General features: G+C 36.4%; 1 protein-coding gene across 2 annotated transcripts in view; it reads left to right on the top strand.

Moving 5' to 3' along the window:
* Positions 1-12,563, top strand: part of HERC2 (HECT and RLD domain containing E3 ubiquitin protein ligase 2) — a 102,032-nt gene that overhangs the window by 31,942 nt on the left and 57,527 nt on the right. For both annotated transcript variants that reach the window (XM_064408165.1, XM_064408164.1), the window contains exons 11-27: positions 446-634; positions 1,256-1,407; positions 2,222-2,379; positions 2,809-2,922; positions 4,275-4,526; positions 5,398-5,591; positions 6,127-6,327; positions 6,950-7,178; positions 7,253-7,377; positions 7,765-7,943; positions 8,874-9,058; positions 9,428-9,583; positions 9,848-10,033; positions 10,866-11,036; positions 11,143-11,246; positions 11,356-11,506; positions 12,056-12,270. In XM_064408165.1, the coding sequence (XP_064264235.1) occupies positions 446-634; positions 1,256-1,407; positions 2,222-2,379; positions 2,809-2,922; positions 4,275-4,526; positions 5,398-5,591; positions 6,127-6,327; positions 6,950-7,178; positions 7,253-7,377; positions 7,765-7,943; positions 8,874-9,058; positions 9,428-9,583; positions 9,848-10,033; positions 10,866-11,036; positions 11,143-11,246; positions 11,356-11,506; positions 12,056-12,270 (2,961 nt within the window). The remainder of the gene's footprint in view (positions 1-445; positions 635-1,255; positions 1,408-2,221; positions 2,380-2,808; positions 2,923-4,274; positions 4,527-5,397; positions 5,592-6,126; positions 6,328-6,949; positions 7,179-7,252; positions 7,378-7,764; positions 7,944-8,873; positions 9,059-9,427; positions 9,584-9,847; positions 10,034-10,865; positions 11,037-11,142; positions 11,247-11,355; positions 11,507-12,055; positions 12,271-12,563) is intronic.

Below are 12,563 nucleotides of genomic sequence, written 5' to 3'. Positions count from 1 at the left end.
AGTGAGCCTTGGAGTGCAATTTTATGGTTTATGAACCATTCTTTCTTACCACACTATAGTGAATTCTGCCATATTTTGAGCTGTTTCTTGTGTTTCTCAGAGTAAATTCTCAAGAGCAGACTTGATAAATGTTGGGGATCTAACTTACTAAAAAAAATAAAAGAAAGAGAAAAGTAAATACCAAACTTTCCAACCTGAAAAATCTGAGTCTCTTACCGTAGACATTTATTGCTCATTTAGTACCGCACTGAACTGAATATGATGCATGCAAGTCTTTATTTTTGGTATCTTCTAATTAGGTAGGTTTTATTGACTGTTGGAAAGAATGACGGTTTCAAATTTGAACACATTTGGCATATAAAGGTTTAAAAAATAATTTGCTCTGTGGATTTCATTAAGCTGTGTATTTCAAAATTTAGTACTTACAGAATTTCTTATTTCCTAGGGATCACTGCAAGAGGTCATTGCTTGGGGATTAATAGGTTGGAAATACTATGCTAATGTGAGTGGTCCAATTCAGTGTGAAGGACTGGCCAACCTTGGTGTTGTACAGGTTGCTTGTGCAGAGAAACGTTTTCTGATATTATCTAGAAATGGAAGAGTTTATACACAAGCATATAACAGCGATACTCTGGTGAGAGTTTTTACATGTTTTAAAAAATTTGTTCTGTATTACTTCATAAGTTTCCTCTTCTGAATATTTACAATTTCTTAGGAAAGTAGATGGAGACATGCTGATTTTTTGTGAGCTTTCTGTATGTAATTTTCTGTATATATTTGAACTTTCAGAAATAGTGGGGTTTGTCTCTTGGGTTGATTTGATGAAAAGCATATGGATTCTATAATTCCGATCATGCTAGAGGTTATGGATGCTATGATAATTGCTTTTATTGGTATGCTGGCCTTGGTAACTTCAGAAATTGCAAGATATGAAATGGATTTTACTTTAGTGATGTAACTGTCTTCAAGCTGTGTAGTTTCTCAAACAAAAATGCACTGTAAATAGGAGCCTAAGATAGCCTGGAATGTTAAGAGAAACACCATTTTCATATGTACTGAAGACCTATAAGAATGGGAACAAATAACTTCAAAGCATTGCTTTTGTTATATTTGACCATTTTTTTCCTTCATGCTTTCACCTCATTAATTTGAGAGCAAAGTTTTGATAAAACTGCAAATAGGAAAACTGTACCTAGTTATGTGATGGAAAATGTCAGCAGATTTTGTAAGCATATTGCTTTTACTTGATTTACAGGGACCACAGCTGGTGCAGAGTCTAGCTTCCAGAAATATTGTGAAGATAGCAGCACATTCAGATGGGCATCACTATCTGGCTTTGTCAGCAAATGGTGAAGTTTTCTCTTGGGGTTGTGGAGATGGTGGAAGACTAGGTCATGGGGATACAGTGTATGTACTAAAAATAATCATAACATTTATTTGCAAGTGTTCTGAATTCATAGTAAAAATTATTTTGTTGTGTATATAAGCAATGCTCAGCATTTGACATTTGACTCTGTTACTGAACAAAAGTTGCTTTCTCCCTGCATGTTTTTTCTGTCTGGAATATTCCTAGCTCTCTATTGCTACTACTTTCTGAAGTACTTGTAGGTGGAGGGTGTAGTAGTGAGCACTGTTATCAGGCCTTTTATTAATGGTTTTATGAATCCAGAGCACATTTTCTCTGAAATGTTCACTCACATGTTGGAGCAGGCTCATTATTTTTTATGCAGTCATGTTGTACATTATTCATTTTTCTGGGACATTGCTGTCTTGCTTTTGTGTAGAAGCAGTCTTCTACAACAGTGTTGTATAGGGGGTGTACATCAATACATTTTAGAGATTTTATGTGTCTTCCCCCATTGCAGAATTCCCTCTGAGGCAAGACAGACTATGCAAAGGTTGTCAGTGTCATGAAATTAGTTGGTCAGATACAGTAATTCAAGGTGGTATTTTTAACAACAGACAAATATTTTTTAAAAAACATTGCATGAACTCAATTGAAAACAGAAGTTGCAGTTGTTAGACATTTCTTCAGCGGTTTGTATATTGTTGAACAATTTGAACTTAATTTTGGCTTGTAGTTCTATTTGTATTTTGTTACTTCAGACTAATAATAGGGCTTGCAGGTAGAATTGCAGCAATTCTAACAAGTATGTCACACCTTTTATCACCTACTCATCAAATCACCTTTTGTGAAATATGTCACCTTCTCTTTAAATAGCCCTCTGGAGGAACCGAAGATGATATCTGCTTTATCTGGGAAGCAAGCTGGAAAACATGTTGTTCATATTGCATGTGGAAGCACCTACAGTGCAGCTATTACTGCTGAGGGAGAGCTGTATACATGGGGACGAGGAAACTATGGCAGGCTTGGTCATGGTGAGTTAGTTGACAGCTTCAAATAAGTTGTTGAATAATTTAATGCCTGTTGCAAAAAAAGCTGATTTGCGAACATTATGTGGCTTCATGTAAATTGAAATAATTATGGGAGGGATTGTCTCAAACCCATTAAATTCCCTGAGTTATCTGGAAATAAGCAACTGGATGGAGAAGAAAAATCTGCAATGTTCTCTGTTCCTTTCCTCATTAAGCTAAGACTATTTCATGGGTTAAATCCTTGTTGGGTGTCTCTCAGAAACCATACAGGAACTTAGTCATGATACTCAAATCTGAAAACAAAACTAAACAATGCTGCCCTGCTCTCACACAATAAATCATCCAAAGGCAAAGAAGCAAAAAAAAAAACAGACAAAAGAACCTGTCAGGCCTTCTGGGTTTAGCTTCTCACAGAACCACTTTGTTTTGAAGGTTCCAGTGAAGATCAGACCATCCCAATGCTGGTCACTGGGCTGAAAGGACTCAAAGTTATTGATGTGTCGTGTGGGAGTGGAGATGCTCAGACTCTTGCAGTTACTGAAAATGGTTAGTAGCAAAACAAAACTTAAAATTTTACATAAGGTTACCTGTCCTTCCTTTTAAAAACTCTGAAGATATTTGTACTGCAGATATGCTTATTTCTAGCAGCTTGAATTCTGTAAGAATTTGAAGCTGAAATTCCTTCTGGGGAAAAAATATGTACATTTATGCATTTTGTATATAATGTTGCAGAGGTATTTCCATCCACAGATATGCAGTACATTCCTTATGAATATGTAAATATATTGAGTTTATGGTGTATATATATTTCATGTAAATGTATAGTACATATATGTGCATGTGTCTAAATTTTATTCTTTACTATATAAGTGCAAATATCTTATGTTGTCACAAGAGCCAGAATTCAGAGTAGGAGAGCTGTCTCTCTTAACCCTTTGAAAGTGTACAAGAGAAGCTGCATGGAAGTTCATCTTTCCAACATCCTTGGCCAAGGTGCCTAGGGTGAGACAGATTCAAAACCTGCATTTCATTGTGAGATCAAGCCTCAAAGTCATCTCTTAGAAAGCAGATAGTTCTTGGAGGCTTATTGTTCCTTTGAAATACAGCTGGTTAATATGATGTGCATTATTTAAAAACTGAAATGTTTGCTCATACAGGAAATGGGAACCCAGATTTTATCAATTTTTTTCCTCTCTCTGGTCTCTGCCTTGTATGCTTCCATTACTTATCAGAGTACCTTAGGAACTCTGCTTATGCAAGTAGGGAACAAAAGTGCATCAGAACATAAAACAATTTATTCCAAACATTCCATTTGGGCATGCATGGGTTTACCAGTGTTGAACCATAATTTTATTTACTGCAGATGCAGAATGACTTGACTGTTTCTAAGTTCCTACATCAGGACTTAGATTTAGTAGTGTATTTCAGAAACACATGATAAGTATGATGATTTAATTTCATTTTGAGAAATACTTGAAAGATATAAACTGAAATTTAAAATAGGTTTAGCAGAAAATGTGGCCATTTGATGTAGAAAACATTTTGTAAGTTCTTATAAATAATTAAAGAAAGCAGTTTTTAACTTGCTTGATTTACAGGAAATCCTGTGCTTCATTTATTTTTAAGAAGGACTCTTCATACACTGATAGATTTTCAATGAATGTTCTATATTGCGCTTTTTATGTTTAGTTTTGTCAGCATGAATATTTTTCAAATATTGTTCCTTATTATTGTCAAACAATTAGACATTAGTTTGGAACTGCTTTTCTTAAAATACAATTTAAAATTTGTGCTTGTATAGAATCTTAGATTATGACTAATTTATTTGTTAAAATGGATTACTTAATTACATGAAAAAAGCAATTGAATTATTTTGTTTTCTTTCTCCTGGTTTAAAGGCCAGGTCTGGTCTTGGGGTGATGGAGACTATGGAAAACTGGGAAGAGGAGGCAGTGATGGTTGCAAAACTCCCAAGCTGATAGAAAAGCTTCAAGATCTGGACATTGTGAAAGTACGCTGTGGGAGTCAGTTCTCTATTGCTTTAACCAAAGATGGCCAGGTCTACACCTGGGGGAAAGGTGACAATCAGAGACTTGGGCATGGGACAGAAGAGCATGTTCGATATCCCAAACTGCTGGAAGGCTTGAAAGGTAATTCTCAGAGCTGGAAATATTCCAGAGCTCTTTCTGTTGTTGGAGCTTTTTACCCGACACAAATGAGTTCTGCTTTGAGTGATGACACCATACACTCGGTCATATTTTATGCTGGGCGCATTGAAAAAGGTAATAATGTGCATTTCCCATCACTTCTGCATTTACACCTACAAGATTTTAGCAGACTTAAAGACACTATGTTATGACTACTTTAAATGCTGCATGTCTTGTGTTCTCTTTATTCTTATTGCTTTTCTTTTATTAGGTTCACAGAAATGCTTATTTAAAGCAAGCATGTTTGTATTGTCATGCAAATAAATATATAATATTTGCTTAGATTAAGGAAGGTGAATGGAATAAATGAAAATAACAGACAAGAAATAATGTCATTAAAGTTGTGTTTGACTTTTGACTAGTTTGTAATGGAGAGAAAATTACTTCCTTCATTTGGGAGAAACCTGAGGTTCTGTAGGTGAAGATGAGGGAGAAACCTTTTTCATTGCTCTGTCCTTCCTTTAAATTGTTACTCATATATGTTGACTGATCTAAATGCGAATAACTTTACAGTCTCACAACATAGATGGGGAGATTTTTAAATAACTCTTTACCAAAAACGTTTCTAAGTGGAAGGGACACAAAGTAGAAATTTTTTTGGAAACTTGTAACTTTTGTACTTACCTGTCTCTTGGTTTATGCTTTGCTGTACTCTTTCAATCCACTACTGAGGCAGAATTGAGACTCATGGCATCCATAACATGTTCCTAGTTAAGCATGGTTGTAATTAGCATAGTTTTCCTTACATGTGCCAGTTTTCTGTCAATGATTGTTGTATCTAACTTATATTTTCCATATCTAACTTTCTTATCAGGAAAGAAAGTGATAGATGTGGCAGCTGGATCTACCCATTGTTTAGCACTGACTGAAGACAGCGAAGTGCACAGCTGGGGAAGCAATGATCAGTGTCAGCATTTTGATACTTTGCGTATCACTAAACCAGAGCCTGCAGCTCTCCCAGGATTAGACACAAAGCACATAGTTGGAATTGCTTGTGGACCTGCTCAGGTAGGTTTTAAATTTTATTTCTTTGGTTTTACTTCCCACTGAGGTTAGTGTTCTGTATTATAATCATGGTCCTTCTTTCTGTGGTTGCATAACTTTTTGTATTCTTCCTTATTCTGAGTAAATGAAGGCTTTGGAAAAAACAAATTTTGCACAGTTGTTCTGCCAAAAAGGGGTGATTAGTTTTCCCTGTGTTGGGTGTTCTGAGAAGTAGCTATTTACCTCTTTTGTGTTGTGTGATACAGCAATTGTGGAGTTGTCAGTAGAAGGTTTCCTGTGACAGAAGTAGTGAGGCACCTGGACTGGGTATGACAGCACATTGGTAAATATGATAAGAGAGTTTTGGATCTGTATGGATTTATTATGTATGTTTACAAGGATGCAAGCAGAGCATTCTCTTTGACAGTTGTGCTGGTACTATTTCCACATCATCTATTACTGTTTGAAGACAAATTTAGCTTTACACTCCTATCTGTAGTCGGTGTCATATTTAGACAATAACTAACTGTGGAACTTTGTGTATTGTTTCCATTTATAGAGTTTTGCTTGGTCATCATGTTCAGAATGGTCAATAGGCTTGCGGGTACCTTTTGTGGTGGATGTTTGCCCCATGACATTTGAGCAGCTGGATCTGTTACTGAGACAAGTGACTGAGGGAATGGATGGATCCTCAGACTGGCCCCCTCCTCAGGAAAAGGAGTGTATGGCTGTGGCAACATTAAATCTTCTAAGGCTTCAGGTACCTTCAATTTCTTATACTTTGAGCAGTCATTGAGCGGAATGGTTTCATTAAGTTGCTTGGATGGAAACTATGACCTTTAATGTGCCTCAAAACACTTCTATTGATTTTTAAAAGTGAAATAACTACATTATCATTTTCTACTCTTTGAAATTTGGCATCTAGTGGTTGTTTTTTCTTCTTCTTGACAGCTTCTGAGTTTCATTAAGAATGAACTATAAAAACAATATCTAAATGGATTAAACCTTTTATAATCAGAGATTCTGAGCATTTTTATGAATTTTAAATAGCATACTTAGAAGTGAATGACCTGTTTAATTGGTGTCTGACAGTCTCTGAAAATGTGCTGTTTTTTCTAGCTAATGTAGTGACGCAGAAACAGTTTAGGTTATTCTATATTTACTTCAGATCTTTGGGACTTATAGCTACTATTTGTAATCTTTGAATATTGGTTTATATTCAGGTTGTAGGCAAGCCAGCATTTCCCTTTAATTTTACAGATTTGCAGGTGAAAGTTTGTATCGTGGTCACTGAATTTACTCATTTGCGCCAGGAGTGACTTCCTGCCATCCCCACCAAGTTCATATCACTTATTAATTAAAATTTGCCTTCTATTTTTTAGCTTCATGCTGCCATTAGTCATCAGGTGGATCCAGAATGCCTTGGCTTAGGTTTGGGCAGTATCCTGCTTAACAGCCTGAAGCAGACAGTGGTAACATTGGCCAGCAACGCTGGGGTGCTGAACACGGTGCAGTCGGCGGCGCAGGCGGTGCTGCAGAGCGGCTGGTCTGTGCTGCTGCCCACGGCGGAGGAGCGTGCCAGGGCGCTCTCAGCGCTCCTGCCCAGTGCAGGTCGGTCCTCAGATTGAAGCTTTTTTATTTGGGCTTTGCATTTTGACTTCATTGATAGCTTCTTCCATTCTTAGTTTCAGGAAATGAAATGAATGTCAGCCCCGGACGTAGATTTATGATTGACCTCTTGGTGGGCAGTTTGATGGCTGATGGAGGCTTAGAGTCTGCACTGAACGCTGCTATTACTGCAGAAATTCAGGTATGGTTCATCAGCTTTGCAGTTCAGGTTCTTCTGCAGGGTACTGGATATGTTATTTATATAAATACAAGAGTAAATGTGCCTTCAGTTGTGAACTGTGCAGCAGCTACGGGCATGTGTCCACCACAGTTTTGTGGAGTTCCCCTACTCTTTTTTACCTTCACCACTCTCCCTTTGCCTTTCTTTTTACATTATAATTGTTTTTAAAAATGTGCGCCCATACTGTTGTTGCAGAATATAGAATACTCATTTTGTTTGGTAGGAATTGTTTCATTTTTGCTGTAGGTAAAAGTAACTTGATCTTATTACCATGAATGCTTGTCAGCAAAATGTTTCATAATCATAGTGGAAGTTCATGTGTTTTTTTTAATTGATTTACTTTTTTAGGATATTGAAGCAAAAAAAGAAGCACAGAAGGAAAAAGAAATTGATGAACAAGAAGCAAATGCATCAACGCTTCACAGGAGCAGAACTCCATTAGACAAAGATCTTATTAACACTGGAATCTATGAATCTGCAGGAAAACAAAGTTTACCATTAGTTCAGTTAATTCAGCAGTTACTAAGGTAATTATTTTGAATTTGTCTTTTACTTTTGTACAGAAGATGAATTTAGAGTTCTATAAACTGGTCATCTAAACAATGGTTAATTTTGGTTAGTAAAGTCTCTTGATAGCATTTTTAGCTCCTTAGAATTCAAAATATTGAACACTCTTGTAGCTTATCTGTAGTTCTGCTCTGTTTGCTAAGGAGCAATGTTCTATACTAAATTACCCAATTTTAGTAAGATTGCCTTGGTTTTATGGACTTTGATACTTCTTCTCTGAAAGAAATATCTGAAAGTTTTTGTACCAGGTACAGGGCAAATGTTTAAAAGACTGTCCTTACAAAGTGTGAGAATCACCACAAATTTGTTCAGAACTGAGTATTTTGTCCTATTTAGAATTGCCTCAAGGAGACTGTCAGTGGGGAAGAAACTTCCTTTTTAAATTCTTGACTGAGAGTTGTGAGTGCATGACCAATTAGGGTGCTGAAAACAAAGCTGCTTTATATCAGCCAGAGAAGCTAAAGGGGTACTTAGCATAGAGGATGTATAGCAGGAAATAATTATGAGTTTACTAAGAAATTTGTTGTACTTTTTCATTTAATTGTGATGGCAGCCGTGTAATTTAGTCAATACTGAGACTCTTTTGAGCTATGTAGTGTCATGGCTTTCACTGCAGCTTCTCAGTGAAGATTGTCAAATTGCGTTTTGTAGTGAATGATGACAAAAAGCACAAACTTGAGGTGTTTCACAAATCCTGTTAACCAACATGTATTCACAAAACCATTGACTTTTTGAGCACTACAATGCAAAGGAGTGAAAGTTCTGCATAGAAACTTTGCAGAGGTTTCTTACATATTTATGCAAAATTGTAGCAAAAGCTTAATTAACCCATGGACTGTGAACTGTCTTCACTGTGAGCTCCCCTTAAGTGATACTTTTATACTGCTTAGGAACATCGCTTCACAGACAATAGCAAAACTCAAAGATGTTGCTCGTCGCATTTCTTCCTGCATGGACCAAGAACTTTACAGCAAAGAGAGATCTGCTTCTCTGGACCTGTTGCTCCGTTTTCAGCGTCTGCTTGTTAGCAAACTTTACCCGGCAGATTGTGTTGGCCAGGTCCCTAATACATACAGTAAGTTGTGGTTTTGAAATTAAAAGCAAATAATCTCTGACCCCTCCCCAAGTATTTCTGTAATAGCTTTTACAGGATAGCAGTTTCTTATTTATCTTCTTGTCTCATTTATCAGCCTAGTTGCTGTCTGAACAGTGTTTGAAAGTAGTTTGTTTACATTTTTTTCTGAGATTTTTTTCTGATTAGGTAATAGGATAATAAACTTAGGATAGATAATAAACTTCTAAAAAATTTTAAAAAATATGTGATTTCCTAAATTAGTGCTAATATTCAGTAGCATAATTTCAGGAGAGTTGTCAGCTTTTGAAGTCTCTTTCTTAAATATGACTATATGATGATTTTCTGTACTCTTCCTTTATTTTTATACAGGTCCTGACCTCTTAGGTGTTGGTTCTTTACTGAAGAAATACACTGCTCTTCTGTGCACACACATTAGTGATATACTTCCTGTGGCAACCAGCATTGCTTGTACTAGTCATAGGCATTTTGCAGAAGTATCTTGTGTTGTGGATGGAGATTTAACAGGTAGGTTTTTACTTCTTGTCCTCTTTTCTACCCCTTCCATGGAATTTTAAGGTTTTCTTGAAAGTTCTAAATGACTAAGAAGGAGTCAGTTTAATTTTTTGGTTAATAGGAGAGGAGGAGGGAAAATTCAATGAGGAAGGCGAGAGCTTTGTACTCAACACTAGTCAAAGGAAGAATATATTAATGGTGATTTACTTCTGCAATGCAATGAATATAGAACTTGAACTAAATGTGAGTCTCTTCTGTGTTTGTTTGTTGTTTTAGGCATTCTTCTTCCAGAGCTGGTGGTTTCTATAGTGCTACTCCTCAGTAAAAATGCTGGATTAATGCAGGAAGCTGGTGCTATCCCTCTCTTGGCTGGCTTGCTGGAGCATCTAGACAGATTTAACCACTTAGCCCCTGGAAAGGAAAGGGATGACAATGAGGATTTAGCATGGCCAGGAATAATGGGTATGAACTTAGAAGCATCTGGACTGCTTTCATAAAGTAGCTATAAAAAATTGGTGGCTGTTCATGAACTACTTCAGGAAGGGAATTCTACTTTACAGTACAAAGTTTTATTAACCAAATTATATGGCAGTCATAAGGCGGTATTTTTTTCTGTCAGTACATTCTTAAGGAAGTTACATAGAGAGGTAGCATTAAGCAGACTACAGATGCTGCTTTTTCAAGAAGTAGTTCACATTATTTCACATTTTGAGTATGAAAAGTTGCAGTGAAAACCTGAGTAGTGCATCTAGACGTTTTGCTACTAAATTCTGTCTCTAATGCAAAGGATGAGTAATGTGAAAGCTTTGAAATAAAGAATTCTTACTTTCTCAGGGCACTTTGTAATATGATCTCTGTCTGTGGTCAAAAGAGAGGCTTCTTTTATATTAAAAAAAATCTGATTTTAAGCTGAAATGAAATATACAGCAAATTCCTTGCAGGCAAGTGAGTAATAAAACCAAAGTAATTCGGAGGAAGAAGCAATTAGAGCAGTGATTTACCAGCAAACTGATTATTCTGCTCCACCTCCACACAAAACAGCCATATAGCTGGGCAGTGCTAGGTGACATTAAAGATTAGTGCATTAGAACACAGTATTCAGACAGTTTAATTGCACAATATGTAGACAGGAACATACTAATAGCCACTTTTATTTTTGAACATATAAAAAATAAGCAGCTTTTGAACAGATGTGAAGAATTGGATTAGGCAGCTATTAAAAGAATGTTCAGGAAAACCCCCTTACTTTCTGATTTTCTGTTGATAAATTCTCTTTTCTGTTTTATATGGATAGGTTCATTTTTTACTGGCCAGAGTTGCAGAAATAATGAGGAGGTGACACTTATACGTAAGGCTGATCTAGAGAACCACAACAAAGATGGAGGATTTTGGACAGTGATTGATGGCAAAGTGTATGATATAAAGGACTTCCAAACCCAGTCTTTAACTGGCAGTAGCATACTTGGTGAGAATTTTCATTTGACTTAAAGACAAAAATTACTTTTGTTTGAAAACCAGGTGGAATTAACAGATTTTTAGATGCTGTATTGACTACCTCATTGTTTCATTAGCTCAGTTTGCTGGTGAGGACCCAGTTGTTGCTTTGGAAGCTGCGTTGCAGTTTGAGGACACACGGGAATCGATGCATGCCTTCTGTGTTGGCCAATATATAGAGGTAAAAATGTTACTAGTGGGTAAATGCTTACTAAAGTCAAGCATTGCTTGCTGTCAGATTTCTTGTTGGAGCTCAGTTCAAGCTAACAGTTGCTATTTCTTTTGTGCAGCCTGACCAGGAAGTGATTACAACGCCAGATCTCAGCACTTTGTCATCACCTCTGATAGACACAGAACGGAATTTGGGTCTTCTCCTTGGACTGCACGCTTCCTACCTGGCAATGAGCACACCGCTTTCTCCTCTGGAAATTGAATGTGCCAGTAAGCAGGGTGTAATTTTGAGCTTTATTAAGTGATAAATGCTTGTCAAAGCATGCAAGGAAAAGACAAAGGACAAATAAGTTGGCCGAAAATTTAGCACTTCTCTAGTCTTGATAGCTTCCGTAGGAGTTCTTTATTCTTAGCATTAGCTACTACACTCATCAAGATCCCAATAATTTAACAAGATTTAAATGGGGATTAGATAATTTTGAGCAGCTGAATTTAGGATTTCATAGTATGCAACATAAAATAGCAAATGATGCTACACAGTCTCCTGACTCACCAATTTGTTGTCAGTTAAGAGTGGATCATGTGGTACTGGATGTTTTCTTATTGGGTGTCTTGGTCTGGTGAATAGAAGGTATAATTCAGTATTAATAGCAGAAAACTGCTAAGCCCCTATATCTCTAAATGGCTGCTCAGTTAGTTAATTGTTTCTTGGTTGGAGAACTTTTTTTTTTCCTGTGAATGCATTTTACTGGAAAAAATTGAGTCTTGGTAAGATTCGATCTTTGATCAGAATATTCACTCATGCTTTCTTTATTTTAGAATGGTTGAAGTCATCAATCTTTTCTGGAGGCTTGCAAACTAGTCAGATTCATTACAGCTACAATGAGGAAAAAGATGAAGACCATTGCAGTTCACCTGGTAACACTACCCCAAATAAATCAAAACTATATACACATCGATTAACTTTGAGTGACCATTCACAACCCTTTCTCCAAGCTATTGCGGATAATAATATTCAGGATCACACTGTGAAGGTAAGCCCTCAGTAGTTCTGTGCACAAATACCATTTCTCAGTGGTGGTGGTGATGATGAAAATTCTCCAAAAGTTATAACAAAACAATTGAAGAAGTTATTTCAGAGTTACTTTTTGTGAAAGGAATTGTTGACTACTACTGATGGATAAAATGTTTATATGTCACTTAATGGCATAACAGTATGTTATTTCTAGAGAATTTTTGAGTGGGAGAGCTAAAAAATTTGAATATTCTTACAAAAAAATTAGTAATGCATTACTTCTCATGTCAAGTTTCAGTAGCATTGAGAAAT

This window comes from Passer domesticus, chromosome 2 (genome assembly GCF_036417665.1).
Source record: "Passer domesticus isolate bPasDom1 chromosome 2, bPasDom1.hap1, whole genome shotgun sequence".
Taxonomy (NCBI): Eukaryota; Metazoa; Chordata; class Aves; order Passeriformes; family Passeridae; genus Passer; species Passer domesticus.
This window is presented reverse-complemented; position numbering and strand designations above follow the sequence as displayed.